General features: G+C 39.7%; 1 protein-coding gene across 1 annotated transcript in view; it reads left to right on the top strand.

Annotated features, from left to right (window-relative positions):
* STK32B (serine/threonine kinase 32B) overlaps positions 1–22,124 on the top strand; it is a 311,999-nt gene that overhangs the window by 251,963 nt on the left and 37,912 nt on the right. Inside the window, exon 6 of the mRNA XM_036763960.1 lies at positions 14,914–15,017. Coding sequence (XP_036619855.1) covers positions 14,914–15,017 — 104 coding nt within the window. The remainder of the gene's footprint in view (positions 1–14,913; positions 15,018–22,124) is intronic.

A 22,124-nucleotide genomic window follows, 5' to 3' on the forward strand; every position in this document is an offset into this window, starting at 1 on the left:
ACCATTAGGGACACTTACTGTACTGCAAGAGAAATAGAGCAATAGTTTATTAACTTAATCAGTAAATAAACAAGGTGCTGACCTTAATGAGGTCCAATGCAAATGCAGAAATATAATGATGCATAAATGTGAGAAAATTAATTCATGCTAAATGTACCAGATTAAACAAATTGGTAATAAAGACCTGTGGAAGCTTTGGAAGTGGATTAAATGTTTGAGAAGCTACAAGTCAGTTTCAAAAGCACCAATCTAATGCCAGGTACTTTATCTGTTGAAATTGATTAACTGAATATGAATACTTTCTAAGCAAATATGGTCATTTGTATCATGGTTCAAGGTTAGATTTCATTTTATTATTATTTTTGAGAATACCGCCAAACTTTTGTGGTCAAGAAATGGAAAGATCAGTTTTTTTGCCATCTCCATACCAGTTCTGATATAATAATAGAGGCATACATTTATAGAAAAACGCTCATCTCAAGGGATTCTAACAATCTTTATGCTCTTGGGACAATTAACTTTCTTTAAGGATCAAAAATCATGAATTCTGCTGAGGGAGGAAGTGTGGTATGGTACAAACAGCCCTGAACATGGAGTCAAAAGATGCCACCAGGGTGGATAACACCCCAATTTAAATCTTTCTATAAATAGTCTTGTCCTTCCCCTCTGTCCCCACCACATACATCTACGATCCATCTCGGAGAGCTGTCAAGTTGGTATTTCCTATGGCATAGATCAGGCCAACATTCCCCTGTCAAAGATACTTTCCTCTAGGAAAAGATAACAACAATATTAATAAAACTAGCATTTATATAGCACTTTAAGAGTGGTACCTCACATGATCCTCACAACAACCCTGGGAGGTAGGTGCTATTATTATGAGGAAAGTGAGTCTGGGAGATAAGTGGTTTGCCCAGGGTTACAGAGCTAAGTAAATATCTGAAGCAAGAATTGAACTCAGGTCTGACTCCAAGTCCAGAACTCTACCCACCATGCCACCCAGCCTTCCCAATGTTCCAGTTTATCTGTCAGACTTATATCATAGACAGAGATAGACAGAGAGACAGAGACAGAGATCTGACTCTTCACAACCCCTTTTGGGGTTTTGTTTGCAAAGATATTGGAGTGGCTTGCCATTTCTTTCTCCAGCCCTTCCTTCCTTCCTTCCTTCCTTCTTTCTTTCTTTCTTTCTTCTTTCTTTCTTTCTTCTTTCTTTCTTTCCTTCTTCATTTCTTTCCTTCTTTCTTTCTTTCTTTCTTTCTTTCTTTCTTTCTTTCTTTCTTTCTTTCTTTCTTTCTTTCCTTCCTTCCTTCCTTCCTTCCTTCCTTCCTTCCTTCCTTCCTTCCTTCTTTCTTTCTTTCTTTCTTTCTTTCTTCCTTTCTTTCTTTTTCTTTCTTTCTTTTTCTTTCTTTCCTTCTTCATTTCTTTCTTTCCTTCCTTCCTTCCTTCCTTCCTTTCCTTCCTTTCCTTCCTTCCTTCCTTCCTTCCTTCCTTCCTTCCTTCCTTCCTTCCCTCTTTCTTTCTTTCTTTTTTTCTTTCTCTAGCAAGAAGTTTTCAAACCTGCTTAAGACTCCATGAATCTTTTATAATAATGATAATAACAGTAGCTGGCATTTATATATTGTTTGAAGGTTTGCAATCCTGGGAGGGAGGTGTGATTATTGCTTCAATTTTACAGATAAGGAAACTGAGTTAGAGAGAGACTAAGAGATTGGCCTAGTCACACAGCTAGTATCTGAGGTTGCATTTGACCTTGGATCTTCCTGCCCCCGAGTCCAACACTCTATCCACTGCCTTTTCTTTAAACTTTGGTTCACCTGAAGTACCCAGCACTATTTTATGTGAATCAGGTAAATAAATTCAAATTATTTTGAAAAGGCACAATCTTTGGGATAGTTGAGAACACCAAGGTATGTCCCCTGCCCACAAGAAGCTTATAATTGAATAGGGAGAGAAAACATGAACTCAGATGATGCAGTGTATAAAAAGGGCCAAATGAGAGTTGGAGACAGTAAATACTATAGACAATAAGAGAAAGGACCTCCTTGTAGGTTGTAGGGAGCAGGAGAGATTTCTTTGTGGAGGTGAGACTCAATGTGATTCTTGAAAATTGGGGAGGAAGGAAGAAGAGGGCATTCAAGGTCAAGTAAATGGTGTGAAGAAAATCAGGGAGGTAGGAACTCAGAAAGCATGTTCAAGCAAAGTGAGCAAGGTAACCCGACTAGGATGGAGGATGAGGGAGAGAGAAGTTTAGAAAGGTACACTTGGGGCCAGATCAAGGAGATCATTGAGTGCCAGGCAGAGGAAGTTTCAGATCCAAGGATCATACCAGAGCTGAAGGAAAGTTACAAGAGAGAAAGTTTCAAAGAAACTTGGGAAGACCTACATGAACTGATGCAGAGTTAAGTAAACAGAGCTAGGAGAACTATTTGTACAGTAACAACACTGCAAAAACAACTAACCTGCCTATAGTGAACCTTGTAGAGCATGATTTCAAGCACCCTGCCCATCCTACTCAATCCCCTCTACACCAGCTCCTGCTTCTTAGTCACTCTTCTAAAATGTATTACCCAGAATTCAACATGATGCATTAAGTGTGATATGACAAGGATAGAGAACAGCAGGACTCTTGCCTCCCTCATTCTGGATACCCTGGATATGGGTGGTCTTTGGGCAAAATCAGTGTCACTGAAGGAGAAGTTGCAAAATTTTGTCTCTATGCCTTATCAATTCTTCATTTGAACAATATGTATTTATTAATCTCTTTACTATATGCCAGGCACTATGCAGTATGTTGTAGATATGGTTGACGGCAAAAACTAATTTTCTCTTTCAATAGGTTAGACGTTCCTGGCAGCAGTATCATTTTTTCCCCCAGGGAACCACATTGGCATGTCTGAGAGAATTATTTAACTAAATTACTCATTAAATGGGGCCAATGGATAGAGCACTGGGCCTGGAATCAGGAAGACTTGAGTTCAAATCTCAACTCTGACATTTGCTATGTGATCCTGGGCAGGTCGCTGTCCTCTTTCTGCCTCAGTTTCCTCAGCCGTTAAATGGGGGCGATATTAATAGCATCTCCCAGGTTTGTTTTGAAAATCAATGAGACAATATTTGTAAAGTGTTCAGCACATGGATATATTAAACTGATGCCATTTAATAGTTTCAGTCATGTCCAGCTCTTCATCACCGCCTTTGGGGTTTTCTTGGCAAGGATACTAAAGTAGGTTGTCACTTCCTTCTCCAACTCACTTTACAGATAAGGAAACTGAGGCAAGCAGGGTTAAGTGACTTGCTCAGGGTCACACATCTAGTAAGTGTCTGATGTCCAACTTGAGCCCACTGAAGATGACTCTTCCTGATTCCAAGCCCAATGCTCTATCCACCGTCACCAAGCTGCCCCTGAATGTTTTATAAGTACTTAGGAAATGCTTGCTTCCTTGTTTCCTTAAAGAGATATCTAAACTTCATTCAGTATCATTCATTGAACGACCACTGATAAAATGTTTCCAATGAGGAAATATGATAAGATCAGCTTTGCACATAGGCAAAGTAGGTATTTACCTATATGGGGTAACTTAAGGAACACCAGAAAGCTCCCTCATTTTCTCCACAAAATACTTTCCTTCCTGTAAGTTACCATGCCTTTTATACCATTGGTAATTATTGAATTGGGAAGAAAAAAACCATACACCTCTTTCCTGAGAAAGTCTATAATAGGGCATGCCTATAATACGTTTGGGAACTAATGAATTAGAAATACATATTATAAACCTGTTTCCTGAGAACCTGCTGAGCTAATATGGGAAAGCATTGACCATAGGCTGATGAAATTTTTAGCCACAGCCCTCCTTGAAGACAATCTATTAAGATGAAAAGGAGATGCTATGTGTCTCTGGCGGCAAGACTAATGATGTTACAGATCCTTGAAGTATTGGCACTGGGAATTCATGCCTTTTGGGATAATGGATTATTCCCTATTCAAAAGCAAATGCAGCTTTAGAGAGGATATGTATGTGAATACTTGTCTGTCTTTACCCAATCACAGAGAATTACTCTCCTAGATCTTTAATGCAACTGAAGCCAATTCTATTGAAATAATAATAATAATAATTAATGCAATAACAACAACAAGGTCGCCAACAGCAGATTAAGAGCATAACATAACATAAAACATTTCTTCTTTTCTTGGGTGCGGTTTCTCTTAGGTCGTTTTTGTTGTTGTTTAGTTGTTTTCAGTCCTGACTCTTCATGACCCCATTTGGGGTTTTCTTGGTAAAGATACTGGAATGGTTTGCCATTTCCTTCTCCAGCTCATTTTGTGGATGAGAAATTGAGGCAAACAGGATTAAGTAACTTGTCCAGAGTCCCACAGCTAGTAAGTGTCTGAGGCCAGATCTGAACTCAGAAAAATGAGTGTTCATGACTTCAGGCCTGGCACTCCATTCACTGTGCCATATAGCTGTTTCTGAGGGTATAAGGCCCTTAAATTTGACAGGTCAGATGGGGCTGAGTAGGTAGATTCGAACAGTTCCAATTTCCAGGGCGAGAGAAGCCACCTTCTGGCAGCTACTGAATAAAATTCCAGGTGCTATAAATGACACCTGGATCACAGAGGCAGCATCAGATCCTGCCCTATTCAGTCGATACACAAAGATATGGACCATGTCGGTGTTGCTGGAGGTCTGAAAATATCCAAGGAAAAACTTAGCTCCTGACCGAGGCTGTATTTTTCTCATATCCTCTTCTTTTGCATGTAGCTACTTACATGTAGATAATGTATTCATATATTCAGTTCATCATATTAATCAGCCCTGGTGTGGAGGTTAACAAAACTCTGCATGGGCTCTGGGGACTTCACATGATCCTTTATCTGGGACACTTAAAAACTTGCACATTCCATCTGTTATTTTAATTAATAAAAATCTGGCTCTATGCAAATATCTTTCCCCGGGTTGTCTTGAGATTTTACCCTGTGGGACTTTATCTACCAAATCATTAACTGAGCTGGTGCATTTAATATTCTGTGAACTGTGGGGCCTTTGAGCTGAAGAGCTCAAGTGACTGAAATCCACAAATCTGTCATTTGACACCCAGTATTCACTTGTCCAGGTGTAGGAAGATTCAGATTTTTGGAGAAAATATTCACACTTACACACACTTACATAACATCTTATCTTGTGGTATATGAAATAGTGATTTTAACACCTCACCCATCTCCTTCATAGGGTTTTGATATTATAAGAGTCCTTAGAGTTCATCTAATCCAAGAGATTAGAGAAGGGGAAAAGACAGGTGAAAATGTCCTGCCCACAATCATATAAAAATGGTCACTTACTTTCCTTCTATGATCCACACTTTTCTGGTTTTTCTTCTTTGTTTCCTTCACAGGCTAGGTCTCCTCTTTCCAGTCCCTGATGATTGTCATTCCCCAAGACCTGTCTTTGTTCCTTTTATAGTCTCTCAAATAATGAAACCAACAAGCATTTATTAAACATCAGTTCTGTGACAAGCATTGTGATAGGAATAGGGGATAAAAAGACAAATGCAAAACCAGTCCTGCCCTCAAAGAAACTTATAGGCTAGTGAAGGAAGACAGTATATAGATAAATAGTATTTTATGTGTATATATATGTGTGTGTGTGTGTGTATACATGTATATATATGTGTGTGTATAGGTGTGTATATATACATGTATATATACATACATGCATATATATACATGTATATATACATACATAATCAAAACAAGATGATTTTGAAGGGAAGGCATTAGTCGCTGGGCTGATCAAAAAAAGCCTCCATTGACAATCATATTCATTCCCATTCTCATGTCTTGTTTAGATGACATACTTAGTTACTGATTTTTCTCTTGGGTCCCAGATATGCATCCTCAGCTATCTCCCATACATTTCTGCCTAATGATCTTTAAGTGAGTCAGATTTCTCCCAGCAACCCAAATTCAACAGGTCTATCTACAATCTATATAAGATTGGGTCATCATCATCATAATCATTATTATTATTAATCTCAGAGTTGGAAGGTACCTCTGAGGTTATCTAGTTCAGTCTGTACCCAAAAAGAAACTCCTTTCTAAAATATTCCTGGCAATTTCTCAATCAAGATCTGTACAGAGACCACTAGTGTTGTCTAACTCACTAGCACTTGAGTTAAGTCAACAAGAATTTATTAGCCAACTTACTGTGTGCCATGCATTGTGCTAGACTCTGTGGATACAAATACAAGCAGAAAGCTCCTCAAGGAGCTTATATTTCAATGGGGAAAGGACACCTATAAAATGAAACTGAAAGTAGGGGGAAGACAAAAATACCTAGCACAGCCATGGCAGAGAATGTCTGAGCTCAGAAGGGCAGCCTGGAGCAGAAGGAAGACATGACTGGCCTGGTCCTTAAGATGGAGGTTCTTATAGGAACCGGCCACTCAGAAATAGAGGCTGTAGGGCCATACAGCCAATGTATGAAGTTCAAAAGCAGAGTGATTTTCCAGGGTGATGTGGTTTCTGGGGCATTGTAGAGGAATTCTGGAAAGAGTCAGGACTGCAGCCTAGAGAGAAATTAAGGCAGATACAAGGCAGACCATTCCACTTCTGAATAGTTTTAACTGTTGGGAAGTGTTTTCCTTATGCCAACAGAAAGTCTGCTTCTCTGCATTTTCAATCCATTGCTTTTACTTCTCCCTTCTTGGACCAAGTAAAATGAGTCTAGTCCTTCCATTTGATGACCCTACAGATGGCTGATGGTTCCTATCATGACCCCCTTCTCACTGAACCCTTTCTCCTTGAGGCTCCATGGCCCCGGTTCCTTCAACCAATCCTGGCCTAGCCTGTTTTAGAGCTTCCTCACCATTTGGTTCTTATTCTACCCGGTGTTCTCCCACATATGAATTGGAGTTAAATAACAGCCCAATGTAAAATCATGGAAACCATAAATTTAAAGTTGGAAGTGAAACTGAGAATAAATTAAAAAAAAACCTAGGAGTCGGATGGCACTCTACAGTTTTCAAATATGCCAAAGATACACATGGTCAAATGTCCAGGAATTGGAGTTAAATAACAGCCCAATGTAAAATCATGGAGACCATAAATTTAAAGTTGCAAGTGAAACCGAGAATAGTAATTTAAAAAAAAAAACTAGGAGTTGGATGGCACTTTACAGTTTTCAAATATGCCAGAGATTCACATGGTCAAATGTCCAGGGCCCATCTCCTCTGACATAGGTTTGGAATTGTCAACATGAATTGGTTTATGCTTTACCTACTATGTGCAGTATAATTATTATTTTCTCCACGTGAGGATCTTACTAGTAATTTATCCAATGACATATGACTTAGTAGGTAGGTAAGTGGTATATTTATTGTTGTCTCCATGTGAGGATAAGTAATTAACTTAAAATCACACAATTTAGGATCCTAGATTTAGAACTGCACATGAACTTAGAGGTCATCTAGTCCAACCTCCTCATTGGTCAGATAAGAAAACTGAGGCAAAAAAAGTTTGAATGACTTGTCCAAGATCTCATAGGTAGTAAGTGGCATAACCATGTTGGATTTCAAATTCAGGTCCTTTGATTTCAGTTCCAAAGCTCTTTCCACACCTGGTTCCAGCCCTTGGAATTCTTCTGACACCAAGTCCAGTGCTAATTCTACTAGACCAGAGAGACAAAAAACAAAAGTAATACAACCCTATAAAGTTCCAGCCCTTGGAAGTCTTCTGAAACCAAGTCCAGTGCTCATCCTACTAGACCAAAGAGACAAAAACCAAAATTAGTACGACCCTATAAAGGAAGACCTGGGTTCCAGTCTTTACTCTACCATTTATAAGCTTTGGGCAAATAAAGTAAGGCCTCATTTTCTCCATTTGTAAAATGAGAGTATTATCATCCTCCCATTCAGGCTTGAAATTGAGATGTCATCCTTGACCCCTCAGTTTCTCAACTCCCATAACCAATCGCTTGCCACGTCCTGTCATTTCTACCTTTGTAACATTTCTCATATATGCCCGCTTCTCTTTTCTGACACTACTGTCTTAGTACAGGCCCTTGTCACCTCACACCTGGACTATTGCAGTAGATTTCTGCTGGCTCTCTCATCTCAAATCCCGCCTCCTCCCACTCCAGTCCATCTTCCACTTAACTGTCAAATCGATCTCCTTCAAAGGCCAGTTGAACCCGATCACTCACCTATTCTGTAATCTCCAATGGCTCCCTATAACCTGTAGGATAAAATTAAAACCCCCTGTTTGGCTTTTAAAACCTTCTATAACAGCTTATTTCTGCCTTTCTGGCATTTTTACACCTTAATCCCCGTGCCTGCCACAACACACATGTTCTGCTCTCCAATGACAAAGACTTCCTCACTGTTCCTCAAGCCTGATAGTCCATCCACTGACTCTGACTATTTTCACAGGCTGTCCCCTACACTTAGAACTTTCTCCCTTCTTATCTCTACCTCATGGAATCCTCAGCTTCCTTCAAGCCTCAGCCAAAATCCCACCTTCCACAAAAAGCCTTTCTTAGCCCTACTTGATGTCAGTGCCTTCCCTTGAGATTATCTCCAATTTTATCCTTTATTTAATTTTTTTACATTCTTGTTTGCATGCTATCTTCCCCATTAGAGTGTGAGCTCCTTGGGGGCAGGCACTATCTTTTGCCTTTATAGCTCCAGCACTTAGCACCGTGCATGACACATAGAAGGCACTTAATAAATATTTTATCGATTGACCGACTCACTGGTTTTCTTCCCATTTGGAGAATGTCCCATCTCCAAGCTGTTACTACTAAGTAGTAACTAGTAGTAACTAGTAACAGTAGTAACTAGTAACAGTAGTAACAAGTCCTGAGCGCCTGAGGGTCCCAGAAAGATGCAGCAGAGCTTAAACTTGCAAAGAAACATTATGCCTTTCTTTGTATCCCCAGTGCTTAGCACAGTGACTGGAAAATAGTGGACCAATGACCTGACTGATGAAGGAATGAGATCATCTCTAAAGTCCTTCTACCTCCCAAGCTCTGTGTCCTGTGATCTAGGACATCACCTCCACTTGAACATCCTGTACGCAAAAGAGTTTTCTTACCCCTTTCCAATTCTACCATACTTGGATGGATGACATTTATGGCAGTATTCCTAGTCAAGAATAAAACAAACCCAATAACATTTCAAATCCAACACAGAGTTGAAAGATTTCAGGCTCAGCAGGTCTAGTTACTAAACAGCATTTTGCACCCAGGCACAGCAATCCCAGCTTTCCGTCATATTCTGAGAGCTAAATCAGGAAACTCATAATGATCATCATTAGTGGGCTTGCTCTTTTTTTTTTAACAGTGAAGAAGTATTCTCAGTTTGGCAGTGTTTAGTGTAATATGTATAGTCCAACCAAGTTCATGTTGACATTTCCAAGGCGGGGGTGGGGGGAAGGGAGGGAATTTGCTTTCTTTGATTTTACACTCCGCATCAATGCGTTTCTGAGTAACTGATTACATGCCACCCCTTGGGCTTAATTTTTACTTTCTATTTAAAACCTGTGCTGGCAGAATTACTCAACTACTCATGGCAATGTTTGGGACGCCTTGAGAATTGATATTGGCATACCACTGGGCAGATGATGGCAGAGCTATGAGGGTTTCCACTGAGTTTGTACATAAGCAGCCAAGTCGGAGAGAATAGAAGTCAAAATCAACTTCCATCTGTCTTTTAAAAATTTTTATTAAATGAAGCCTTTGGTTAAATCTGTAAAGGCAGTAGGCTCCTCTAGGGCAGGGGCCATTTCATTTGTGTTTGTATATCCCCTAGAACTTAGGACAAAGTCAGCGCTTAATAAAGAGTCATTGAATAGTGTGATTATGTGAAGAACCATTTTACTGGGCTCCAGGAGATGCAGAGCCTCAGGGGTGGTGAGAGGTCTAGGTCAAAGGAAGAAGGGTTCTAGAACTATGCCAAGGACTGTGGTCCAGCTTTCTCTCTAAATCCTACTAGGATAACTAGTGGCCTGGTTTCCGTTGCCTTCCTCCAGCCTGAGGACTCTCCATGAAATTGTTGTAAATTAAAGTTGTTATGGGAGAACTCTGTTACTTAAATATCCATTGAGTGTCCCACACTGTCCAAGGTGTGGGGGTCTCTGAAAGTAGAGCACATGGTCTCTGCTCGGATGCACAAGATATCTTGGAGAATGGAAGACCTGGGTCCAATTTTAGTATGGACATTTGCTAGTGGTAGGATATCGGACAAACCATTTCACCTCTCCAACCTACAGTTCCAACTGTAAAGTTGGAACAATAATTCTTGTACTGCATACAGCCACAGAATTGCTGTTAAGGTGGGAGCTTTGTAAACTTTTAAGGGGAAGTTGAAGAGTGAGTTCTCATTTTTATTCTCTGGACTTGGGTACTATAGGAAAAAATACAGTGTAATTTCTCCTGGATCCTCTGCTCCTTAGAGTTTGCCTTAGGTCCTGTACCTCCCATAAAAATTGTTATGATATAGACTCATAGGGAGTCAAAGATGGAAGGGACTTTAGAACATAGAACGTTAGAGCTAAAAGAGGGACTTTAGAACAGATTTAAAGGGCCCTTAGAGCACAGAATGTCATAGCAGAAAGGGATTTTAGTACAGAGAGAGGATAGAATAACTTGAAGGTGCCTAAGAACAGAGAATGTTAGAACTTGAAGAGATGTAAGACAACAAATAGATGAATCTCTTAATTTTACAGAGGAGGAAACTGAGGCAGAGTTCCTTGTCCAAGGTCATAAGGCTAGTAATGATCAGACCCAGAACTATGCCTGTTCTCCTTACTCCCAAACCAATGCAATGAGTTTTCAGTATATAACACTTTCTCCCCTAAAATAAAGAAAACCAAAACTGATTAAAATTCCTCAAATATTTGATTAAGAATTTCTATGGCATAGCATTGATAATAATCTTTTGTTTAAGAAGGAAGCAGTAGAAATAGTGTTGGATTTGGCGACCTGGTTTCAGACCCCAGCTCTGCTTGTACTACCAAGGTAACCATGGTGAAGTTGCTTCCTGTCACAAGACCTGTTTTCCAACCTGACAAATAAGAGAATTGGACTAGAAGAACTCTGAGTTGCCTTGCAGTTCTAAATCTGTGATTCCTTGAAGTTCCTTTCACTTTTCCTCAGATTTCGTACTCACACCTCATCAGTATCCTCAGTTGTCTCTGAGGTAAACAACTCCTCCCAAAGTCTCGCTTTAAAGATAACTCAGTATTCAGTAAGCTATAAAGTTCTATCATATTTAATTTGTATAATATTCCTTATTTTCTTCCTTGTTTATCATTTTGTTAGATAATGCTAAGTCTAGGAAAGCCATATTGAAGTCACCCATGATTACTGTCTTACTTTATAGATTTTCCAGTATCTGTTAGCTTTGCATTTGAGTTTGTAGATGGAATTATAATAATTTCTATTTGTATGAGCCTTAATGTTTTCTGGTTATTCTATATACTTTTTTTTCATTTGGTCCAATACATGTACAGTTAATATTGATATGCATTCAATATCTGTGGTGACTTTAACATAATACAATTTCCCAATTTGTTCCTAAAGATGACTTAGAATCCCAGAAAACTCTTCATTTTTCACAGCTTCACTAATTGGATTAGATTCCACCACTATCATGCTCCTCCCCATTTTCAGCTTCCTTCTGTGCCTTGTTTTTCCCCATTAGATTATTAGCTCCTTGAAGGTAGGGACTGTCTTTCTTTTTCCTACTTATATCCCCACTGCTTAACACAGTGCCTGGCACATAGTAGGCACTTAATAAATGTTTGTTGTATTGAATTACTATTAATTTTCTTGGATACTGTCAACAAGATGGTAGCATTAGTATTAGTCATAGGCAGAGGACCAAATGAACTAATAACAAAAGATGATCAAAGGATCTTAGAATTCTTAGATCTATTTTATCAAGCCCCAGCCTCTCTCCTAAATAACAGTCTTATATCTCAAAATGTCTATTGGACGTTTCAAACTGGATGACCCATAGACATATTCAACTCAATATATCTAATACTAACTCATTATCTTTCCTCCCAAAACACCCCCTCTTCTGAACTTCCCCATTACTCTCAAGGGCACCACCATCTTCCCAGTCACCCAGACTCACAACTAGAGTCATCCTCACCTCCTCATTCTTTCTCACTCATTCTACCCAATCACTTTCCAAGTACTATTATTTCTAGCTTTTTAACATCTTTTTACATGCACCCTCCTTTTTACTCTCTTCTGATGCCACCACAACCCTAATGCAGGCTCTCATCATCTCACTCATGGACTATTATGAAAGCTTTTGTTTTTGTCTCCCTGCCACAAGTCTCTACCCACTCCAATCCATCCTCCATTCAGCTATCAAAGTGATCTTCCTAACACACAATTCTGACCATATCCCCTCTTCCCCTCCACACTCAATAAACGCTAGTGACTTTCTGTAACTGGAACAACAATGTTACTTTCAGCTGCTGTGGAGGTGTAAGGCCAATAACACCAGCACACAGGAGGGTGGCTAGCACAGGTTATTTGATCTGCTTTTCTAAAGGAAGCAACTTTAAGGGGTTAACAATCTTACTTTAATTAAACATACATATATCATTCACTTAGTTCAGGGGGAAAAGTCAGCACCCTGAACTTCAGAGAAAACACAAATAGAAATTAATTACAAGCAGAAATTATATAAACAGAGCAAATAACACAGATCAATAGACAGGGCTTCTGTCTGTCCATAGCAATACATACATAGTTACCAGAGAGAGAAGCACCAACATCTGGGCTTTCAAAGCCAAAGAGCCTCCTTAATGGCTACCCAGAGTCTTGTCTGGCCAAATCACAGAAACAGTCTTCCAATGAGTGAACCCCAAAGCAAAATGCTAACTTCAGCGTATATATATACTTCTTCAGGGTCAAAAGGCTTCACAACCATGTGACTCCATCCCATGTGACTTGGGCTTTCTTGTGACTTCAGCAGGTCATCAGAGACTCTTGATTCAATCAAAGACTCTTGATTGAAACAAAGGCAAGACTCAAAGGCACTTGATTGCCTTAGTGCTAAGAAGCACTCCAAAAGAAATAAATAGCAAAAAGTCCCACCCTGTTTGCCATTACGGTTCCTTCCAGGATCAAGTATAAAATCTGTTTGGCATTCAAAGACATTTCATATATTGTGCCCTCCTACATTCCCAGTGTTCTTACAAATTATTTCTTCCCATGCACTCTGCAATTTAGTAATATTGGTCTTTGTGCTATTCCTCATATAAGACACTCCATCTCCCATCTCTGGGCATGTTCACCTATTATTCCCCCATTCCATGGTATTGTCTGCTTTCTTATCCCCACTTCCTGGCTTCCTTTGAGTCCCAGCTAAAATTTCATCATCTACATGAAGCCTTTCCTGACCCCTCTCAATCCCAGTGCCTTTCCTCTTTGATTATCTCCACTTGTCCTGCATATATCTTCTTTGTATGTAGTTGGTTTTTTGCCTGCTGTCTCCCCCATTAAACTATGAGCTCCTTGAAAACAGATACTTTAAAAAAAATTCTTTGTACCCCTTCAGCATTAACACATTAATGAGTGTTTAATGAGACTGATTCAGAGTCCTATGCTCCTCTGCTCTTGTTCCATGATAAAATATAGGCAACAGCCAGTCATCAAGTCTTTATTTGAAGACCTCAAGTAAAGGGTACCCACTACCCCCCACAAAGCATCCCCTTTATTCACTGAATATTTGTTTATTACACCCTATGTGTAAATTCTTGTTGATGTTGAAGATACAAGAGAGTGTAATGATAGTGTCATCTTTTCTCATAAGACCAATTAGAATCATCAGTTTTCAGGAAAGATGACTTAGACACCATCTAGTACAACCCCCTTAACCTAAATACGTACTTCTTTAGACAGAATGAACTCTCACCTGGAAACTGAATATAGACATTTCTGGTCACAACATACTGTGGCTGCACAATTATGATTTTAGCTTCTCTGACAAATATAGGATGGAATTATGTCTGTGAATTAATTTCTCAGAGATGATATGTATTTCATAAAATATTCCTGGAAATTGAAGCATAAAATTTAGCTAGTTAGCTTAAGAATAATAACTTGGTATAAAGGAGATAGTGTTAGGCTGAGGAGACTTGACTTCTATTCCTGGATAGACCACTATCTGTGTGTGACTTTAGATTTGTAATTTGACTTCTCGGGGCTTTAGATGAACCAATCTGTTAAAAGAATGGGTTGGATTTAATGATCTCTAACATCCTCGGCAACCTCTCCTCCCATCTCCCCCTCTTCCCTTGCCTTGCCTTCCCTTCCCTTCCATTCCATTCCCCCCTCCTCCCTCCAAACTCAGAGAGGTTTTATGTTTGTTTGTCATCATGCCCATTGAAGGCAGTAGCAACAGGATTTAGTTGCAGATTGGATAGGTCGTGATGAAGAGGAAGGAATCAAAGATGGAAGCAGTAGAAATAGTTGTATCAAGGACCCCATTCTTATAGGTGGAACACAACTCTAAGCTTAGCATTCAAGCAAAACTGAAAATTATGATTTAAAAAATACATTTTGCATCATACGATGGATGGGGACTGGACTTCTGATTTCCCTGGTAAGGGGAGCTCATGTGTGAGAAAACTCTCTTGCTGATTGGCATGTTTTCTGCAACTTGTAGGCTTAATGAATTTCCAAGGGCTAAGAGGTGACATGACCTGCTTAGGATTACAAAACCAGTTTGTGTCAGAGGCAGGCCCTGAGCCCCAGGTGTTCCTGGATGACAGACCATCACTTTGTCCATGATGCCACCCACCCCACACAAATTAGAGAGAAATGCCCCTGCCAGGACTATGTAAAGTGAGTGCGATGGTTTATATTTCCTTTGTTCTTTTCTCTTCGGCAGCTCCAGAAGTATTCCAGGTGTTTATGGATGGAGGTCCAGGGTACTCCTACCCTGTAGATTGGTGGTCCCTGGGAGTCACAGCCTATGAATTATTGCGTGGTTGGGTAAGGAATACTTGCTGTTCCCTAGTGAATGTGAGCTGAGAGTTTAGAAAGCAGTTGGGTGTGACCTGTAAAATAAAAGTGTAATCCCAGCAATGGGCACAAGACCTTGTATAGTCAGTGCTTAATAAATGTTTGTTTGTGTACATGCTATACTGTAGCTAAATCAGAGAGGAGTCCTGAGTTCAAGTGCTGACTCTGCCTCTTACATAGAAAGGCAGAAAAATATAGAGGATAGAACATAGAACTTGGAGCAAAGTGATCAAGGTTCAAACCTCACCTGTATTATTATTATTCCCATTTTAGAGAAAGGGAAACTGAGACTTGGAGTATCAAATGGTATTAAAACCCAATGTTCTTTGTAAAAGAGCAGCCTCTGTACAATAAGGCCTCTTTATGATACTGCGATTCTAAATCTCAGTTCCTTTATGTTTCTTAAAAATGTACTTTTTGTGTGTGTGTGTCTTCCCTAGTATTTAAAACTAAAAAAAATATTGCAAGTTCCCTAAATTCACCACTTAGGACAACAATAATTTCCATCAGAGCTGTAAAGTGCTGCAGGCTTTTTGCAACTTTCTTTGTTCCCTTGATCTGTGCCCTAAGAAGGTAATGTCGTAGTCTGTGATGATGGGGTGAGCCATAGGACATAGTCACCACCAGAGCTGATGTTGCCGAGATAATCAGCTACTGAGAGAAGTTTATCACAGACCTCTCTAAGGCACGACTGAAATTCCCAGGCAATAAAAAGAAGCAGTAGATTTTCCGTCATTCCTTTTGGGTCATAACCATCCCCTAATTCTCACAAAGAAAGACAAGTACTTCCTCAAATAAAAATGATGGCCCCATCTCTCTGGCTTTGGCTGTCTGTGGTTTCATTTTGAATTCTTCCAAGAGTCTTCTTTTCAGGGAGTCTGACAGCACTTTGGATTGGCTTTCCCAATGGGGACCTTCCATTTCTGCAGCCTGGGAAATGTCAGCTTGATGGAAGTTCATTTCTTTTTTTTCCATTTTAGTCTAGATTTGTAATTTCTTTTCTGCAGGGCACTCAATCATTCAACTATCTATCCAGTATCTACTTACTATGCATCAGGCCCTATGATAGGTATCAAAGATACAAAGACAAATAGGTAATAACCCCTGTTCTCTGGGAGCTCTCATTCTCTCAGGGGAAAACATATAAACTGAGAAGAAAATACGAAATCTATGCAAAGTAAAAACAAAATAATTTGGAGGAGGAAGGCAATGGGGGAAAATGAGGGGATAAGAAAATACTGATACTTAATAAGAAAATACATGAATATTCATGTAGTCAGTCAGTCTAATAGAAAGAACTATTTTCTAGAATTATTAATAAATAATTGAGCACCTACTATGTGTCAGGCACTGCACTAAGCTTTAGAGATACAAAGAAAGGCAAAAGACAGTCCCTGCCCTAAAGGAGGTTCAATTCCAATGGGAGAAGTAATATACAAAAGGAAGCTGAGGAGGTGGGGAGTAGAAAAGGTACCCTGCCCATGGGCATGATGGAGAAGTCCACAGGGCTTGCAGGGAGGAAATGATGAATGGAGGAAATGAAATGTGAGCTGAGCTTTGAAGGAATCACAGGAGGCAAAAATGAGAAGACTATTCCAGGTATGATAAGTAGCCCATTCAAAGGCATCAAGGAGGCAGGTGAAATTTCATGTATAGGGAACAGACATTAGATCATTTCATCTGGAACAGTGAGTACATGATGGGAAGTAATGGGAAGTCATCCTAGAGAGCGAAGTTAACTTTGGGTTGGCCCTTCCTGCTCTTAGATCTTGATGATACGCCTCTTCCCCTCCCCGCTCCAAAAAAAAATCAGAGCTTTCTAAAAATGAAAAGGGGAAGACACAGGAGGCAGTGAGTTCCTGATCAGTGTGGGTCTTAAGGAGAGGCTAAATTGCCATTTGTCAGGGATGGTGTAGGTTAGGATATTGCCTGGCACATATTAGGCACTTAATAAACATTTCTAGATTGATTATTGTTTGTGGGTTCATGTTTCAGAAACGAGGTTGGGTTAATGGCCTCTGAGGTCTTTTCAAGCTCCAAAATTCTATGATTTTTGAGCCAAAGCTCTGGGGAAGAAAAGATTGTGGAAAATAATTCATATTTCCACAGTACTTTTCAGGTTTGAAGGATACTTTCCCCCAATTACCCATTGAGAGAGTATATCAAGGGTTTATGATTTCCCCATCATGGAGACTCCCTCTGTGTGCAGTAGCCATGCTGATTGGAACCTATCTGTAACTTCATCAAGATGTCTTAGGGAGAGGCTTGAGTTTCAGAAAGGTTAAGTGCCAGAATGATGGCCATACATCTATGTCAGGGATGATATTTGAACCAGTGTCTTTCAGACTCAAAGTCCTAACATTTTGTTCACTATACCACTTTGCCTCCTGAGGTAAGCAGTATGGGTCTTATTATCCCCATTCTATAAGTTACAAACTGACCCTCAAAGAAGTTAGGACTTCTCTATTATCAGTCCTATAGGCAGGCTGTTTCCCATAGGTGACATTTCAACTCCAACCTTGATGTTTTCGGACAGGCTGTTCCCCGTGCCTGAAGTGCTCTCTCTTCTAATGTTTGTCTCCTGGCCTCCCTAGATCCCTTTAAGGCTCAGCCCAAAATCTCTTAAGTGGTTAAAGAAGGATTTGAACCCTGACTCCAAGTATCATGCTCTACCTACTGTCCCACATTGCTTCTTTGGAGTTATTTGCTCTGTGCAAAAGCCCTGAAAACCTTCATTTGTTTGAGTTTAGAACTGTCTCTTCTAGAATAGTAGCTAACATAATAAATATGATTTGATTGTTGTCCCATCTCCCATTTTGACACAGAGGGGCTCAGGAGAAGGGAAAGGGCCCTTGGAAAGGAGCAGGAGGCTGGTAAAAGAAAAGCACCATTTTCCAAGGATCAGATAATCAATCTTTGAGCCATCGCCCAGGCAGGTTGTGTTTGCCTCTTTCTTTGTCTTGGCTTCAGGAAATGTTCAGAAACTTCACTCCTTGGTGGGAAAAGCTCCATTTTGTATCTCGGGCTGGAAAGGAGGCTGCTTTGCTCCATCCTACAAGAACTCCTGTCTGTAGCCCTGGGACCCTTGTGCCAGATGAAACAGTATGTTCAGATTAGCCAAGCGAGTATTTTGTTTGTTTATTGTCATGCCAGATGTGCTTCCAAAACATGCCTCCTTTCTTAGCTGGGAGGAGTAGCAACCATGGTGCAAATTCAGATAAATTACAGAGTAAGAAAGTTAAGTGAGAGAGATGATGAAATGGGGTCAGCTAGAAGAGGAGCGTGGACTAGGTGGTCCCATAGGAGCGTTATTGAGTCTTCGAGCTGCTGAAAGGCAACAAGCCACCTGGAACACAAAGATCCTGCCTTGATGCCTCATGCTGAAAACATAGTGAAGGGGTTATTGATACTTGGCAGTCTATATTCTGTGTGGAGAGATTATGGGGAATACAGCATCCTGTGTCTGTTTCATACAACAAACTACCTTTTATTCAACATCTATTACAGATCAACATGTGAAGTTCTGGGAAAGAAGAAAAATAAATAGATAGTGCCTCTGCTCCCTTCTCCCCTTCTACTCCATTTATTTATTAAATTTTTATTTATTTTTAATTATTATTTATTAATTTATTAATATTTAATTAATATATTTATTTACTTGATATTTATTAAATACTTGTACAGAATACTTTAAGTATCACAGGAAATACAAAGGGAGTCATGATGTGGTCCTGCCCCCACAGAGTTATACTCTAAAAGCTCATTGTTTTTTCTACTATCCTAGCAGCAGTAGGCAGAGTAGGAGATAAAAGCAACCCAGGGGGAGAGGCTTCTTTCAGTTCCACTGAGGCAGCTGAGTGGCCTAAGTCATAGAGGGCTGGACCTGCAGTCAGGAAGACCTGAGTTCAAATCCAGCCTCAGATACTTACTAGTGAGTGTAATATTAATGAAGTTGGGACTTTTTTACTGTTTTGGAATGATAAATTGATTTAGCATTGCTAGGTGCAATGCCCCAGGCACAAACCTCTATCTACTAGCTGCTAAGCCTATGTGGGCATGAAGCCTCCAGGGTCCTAGGGGGAGTTGCTAAGACCAGAGCCAATAGTAGGAGCCTGAGTTCTGGTCACTTAGATGATGTTTGATGATGGCTAAGGAGTGTATAAAAAGAGGGAACAGGGCTATTTGCTTGAAGCTCTCACTCCTGGAGCCTCGGGACTCTGGGCAGCCACTCTAGGAGCCTCCCGGCTCACCCAGATGTTGATGGTTTCTTGGTAACTATGAATTGTGTTTGGTCTGTTTATAACGTATGTTTGTGATTTGTTTGTATTTGCTCTGAAGTTCAGGGTGCTGGCTTTTTCCTCTGAACTAAGTGAATGATATTTATATGTTGGATTGAAGTAGGCTTGTTGACCCCTAATGCTGCTTTCCTTTGTAAAGCAGATCAAAGAATCTGTGCTGGCAGCATTCTTGTTGTTGAGCTTACATTGGTCTTTCACCCCCACAGCAGCTGCTAGCCGAATTGTTACAGCAGTAAGGCAAGTCCTTTAACCTCTCTGTGTTTATGTTTTGCCATCTGTAAAATAGAAGTGATAATTGCATTGACCTCATAGGGTTTTTATGAGAATCACACGAGTTAACACATATAAAGCACTTTGCAAACTTTAAAGTGCTATCTATACAAGTGCTAGCTACTATTTATAGTCATTGTCAGTTGCAATGCATCATCAATGGCAAATGGAAAAATCATAAACCAAAAGGTCAGATTAGGTCAAGACCAGAGTTTCTTTTCATGGTTGAAATCCCAGACGCTGATGCAAGTGGGAAGAAGTGATTCCTGGAGCACAGGGGTCAATGTTGGATCAGAACAGGCCACGTCAAAGGAGCTGATCGTTCATCTGATGCAGCCCATCTCACAGAGCTTTGCTTCCTTTGGCAGCTGTTTGCATGTACGTCCTCCCCCTACACTGGCATGTTGGCAGGGTCCCAGGCCAGGTTCAAGGTGCATGTCCCTGACTCAGTTGTACAAGTCAAGAATTGGTTGAGACTCTAAGAATATGGGGGGAAGCTATGCCACATTTGTGAATAATTTTGATGTAAAATTGAACATTGCTTTTCATGGGAGAGGTTAAAAAAGTGATATCAGTGTTCAGTTGAGAGACAATTCCCTTTTAACTCAGAAAATGGGAGATAGAGAAAGGTAGGAGGGTGAGGGCAAAGGAAAGGATTTAGTAGGTAGGACCTTAGAAGTGATATGTTTTCTTTTTGTTTGTTTGTTTTTTTGCGGGGGGGGGGCAGGAAGTGATATGTTTTCTACTGCATCATATTACACCACTTATAGGGCCAGTTTGCACTGCTTTGCACACAGGGTACTCCCAAAAATTTTGTTGTTTTGAATACTAGTCAATGAAAGACATTTAAAATGGACAAATAATAATATAAGACAAGGCTGTCCAAAATGTGGCCCTCGGTGGGATTTATGCAGCCCACCTACAACCATAGAAATTTACAGAAATGCTTTAGTAAATGAAGCCAAGCTACAGCAGAGCTCTCACTAAAATGGCAAATATATTGTCTATTGTTTCAATAAAAACCTGAGGTTGGACAGCCCTGATCTAAGATATAGTACCCAATTCTCCATTCTGTGGTCCTTAGTAATATTATTACATGTCTATGCTTAACATTCAGAAAACAGCATTTCTTGAAAAAATATTCTAAAGCTCAAACTTTCATCTCTTCAAGATTATTAGCCCTGTACACAGTCAGGGTGATTTCTTAGCATTTTGCTATATTAGAGAAATCTAGCAACTCCTATGCAAAACCTGATTGTGAAGCCTAAGGCTGGTGTTAAAGATTGTAAATGAGAGACAACAATGCGAGGAGTTACATTTTAAATCACATTCCCTTCTTCCCCAGTGGTCTTCCATGCTTTAAATACAGATCTATAAATACATAAAATATTCTCACATTCAATACTTATTATAAAGATGGAGAAAATTTTTAAAAAGAAACCCTAAGCATTTCCAATAAACAGCCCATAGCCTCATCACATTTGATTAAAAGCTTGGATATTCAGCATCTTATTCCTGACCTTTTCTCCGAAGGTGAGCATTTATATCTTGGAGATGAGTAACTGAGACTGAAGAGTGGGAGGGAGTAGGGCAGAGCAGTGATGGTACCTTTCTGCAGTACATATCTATATGGGCTATCAGATTAGGATCTCTAAAAACTGGCTTTCATTATATCACTTTCCCATTCAAAATATATATATATATATATATATATATATATATATATATATATATGTGTGTGTGTATATATATATGTATATATATATATATATATATATATTTAATTGGTCCCCATTTTTTATAGGTAAAGATAAAAGCTCCTTTCCTGGAATTAAATTAATTTAACTCAACAAAAAGTTATTAAGTGCCTACTACATATCAAGTTCTCTGGTCACAAAGATGAAAGATTATACCCTGCCCTCTGAGAGGGTAAAATCTAACAATGACCCAATATGTACACAAGTAAGTAGATACAAGATAGAATGTAGTGAGGGCAACAGAGTGATACAGATAGTATTCTAGGAAGATTTGAGAAGGAAGAGAAACATTCTCAAATGAAAGGCTAGGGTAAGATTTCACAAGGGCATGAGTACATGCCTTTAAAGGGCTGGAGGAATAGAAATGCATTTCTGTTGTCCTACATGTGGTATTAATTTTTAGTTCTTTGGAGACCCCTGTGTTCCACACCACCAATAGAAGATATGAAAATGCGTATTATAAACGGTATAGAGGAGTTGCAATCTCCACCATCACCAGGGAGACTATTCTAATCAAGGAGCTCATAGATCCCAATGAGCATTTTGAGTATTTAAAGTTTAAGGAATAGGGAAGAGCCTGAGAAAAGGAGCTGGGAAAGAGCATAATGATCCCAGGAGAAAGCTGGTCATTTATTTTTGGATATAGGGATTGATGTAAAATATAGCTGGAAAAGTAGGTAAAAACCAGCCTTTGTAGGACTTTAAATGCCAGACTTAAACATTTTTTATAGCATAAGCAACAGGGGGCTAGC

Source organism: Trichosurus vulpecula, chromosome 6 (assembly GCF_011100635.1).
Source record: "Trichosurus vulpecula isolate mTriVul1 chromosome 6, mTriVul1.pri, whole genome shotgun sequence".
Taxonomy (NCBI): domain Eukaryota; kingdom Metazoa; phylum Chordata; class Mammalia; order Diprotodontia; family Phalangeridae; genus Trichosurus; species Trichosurus vulpecula.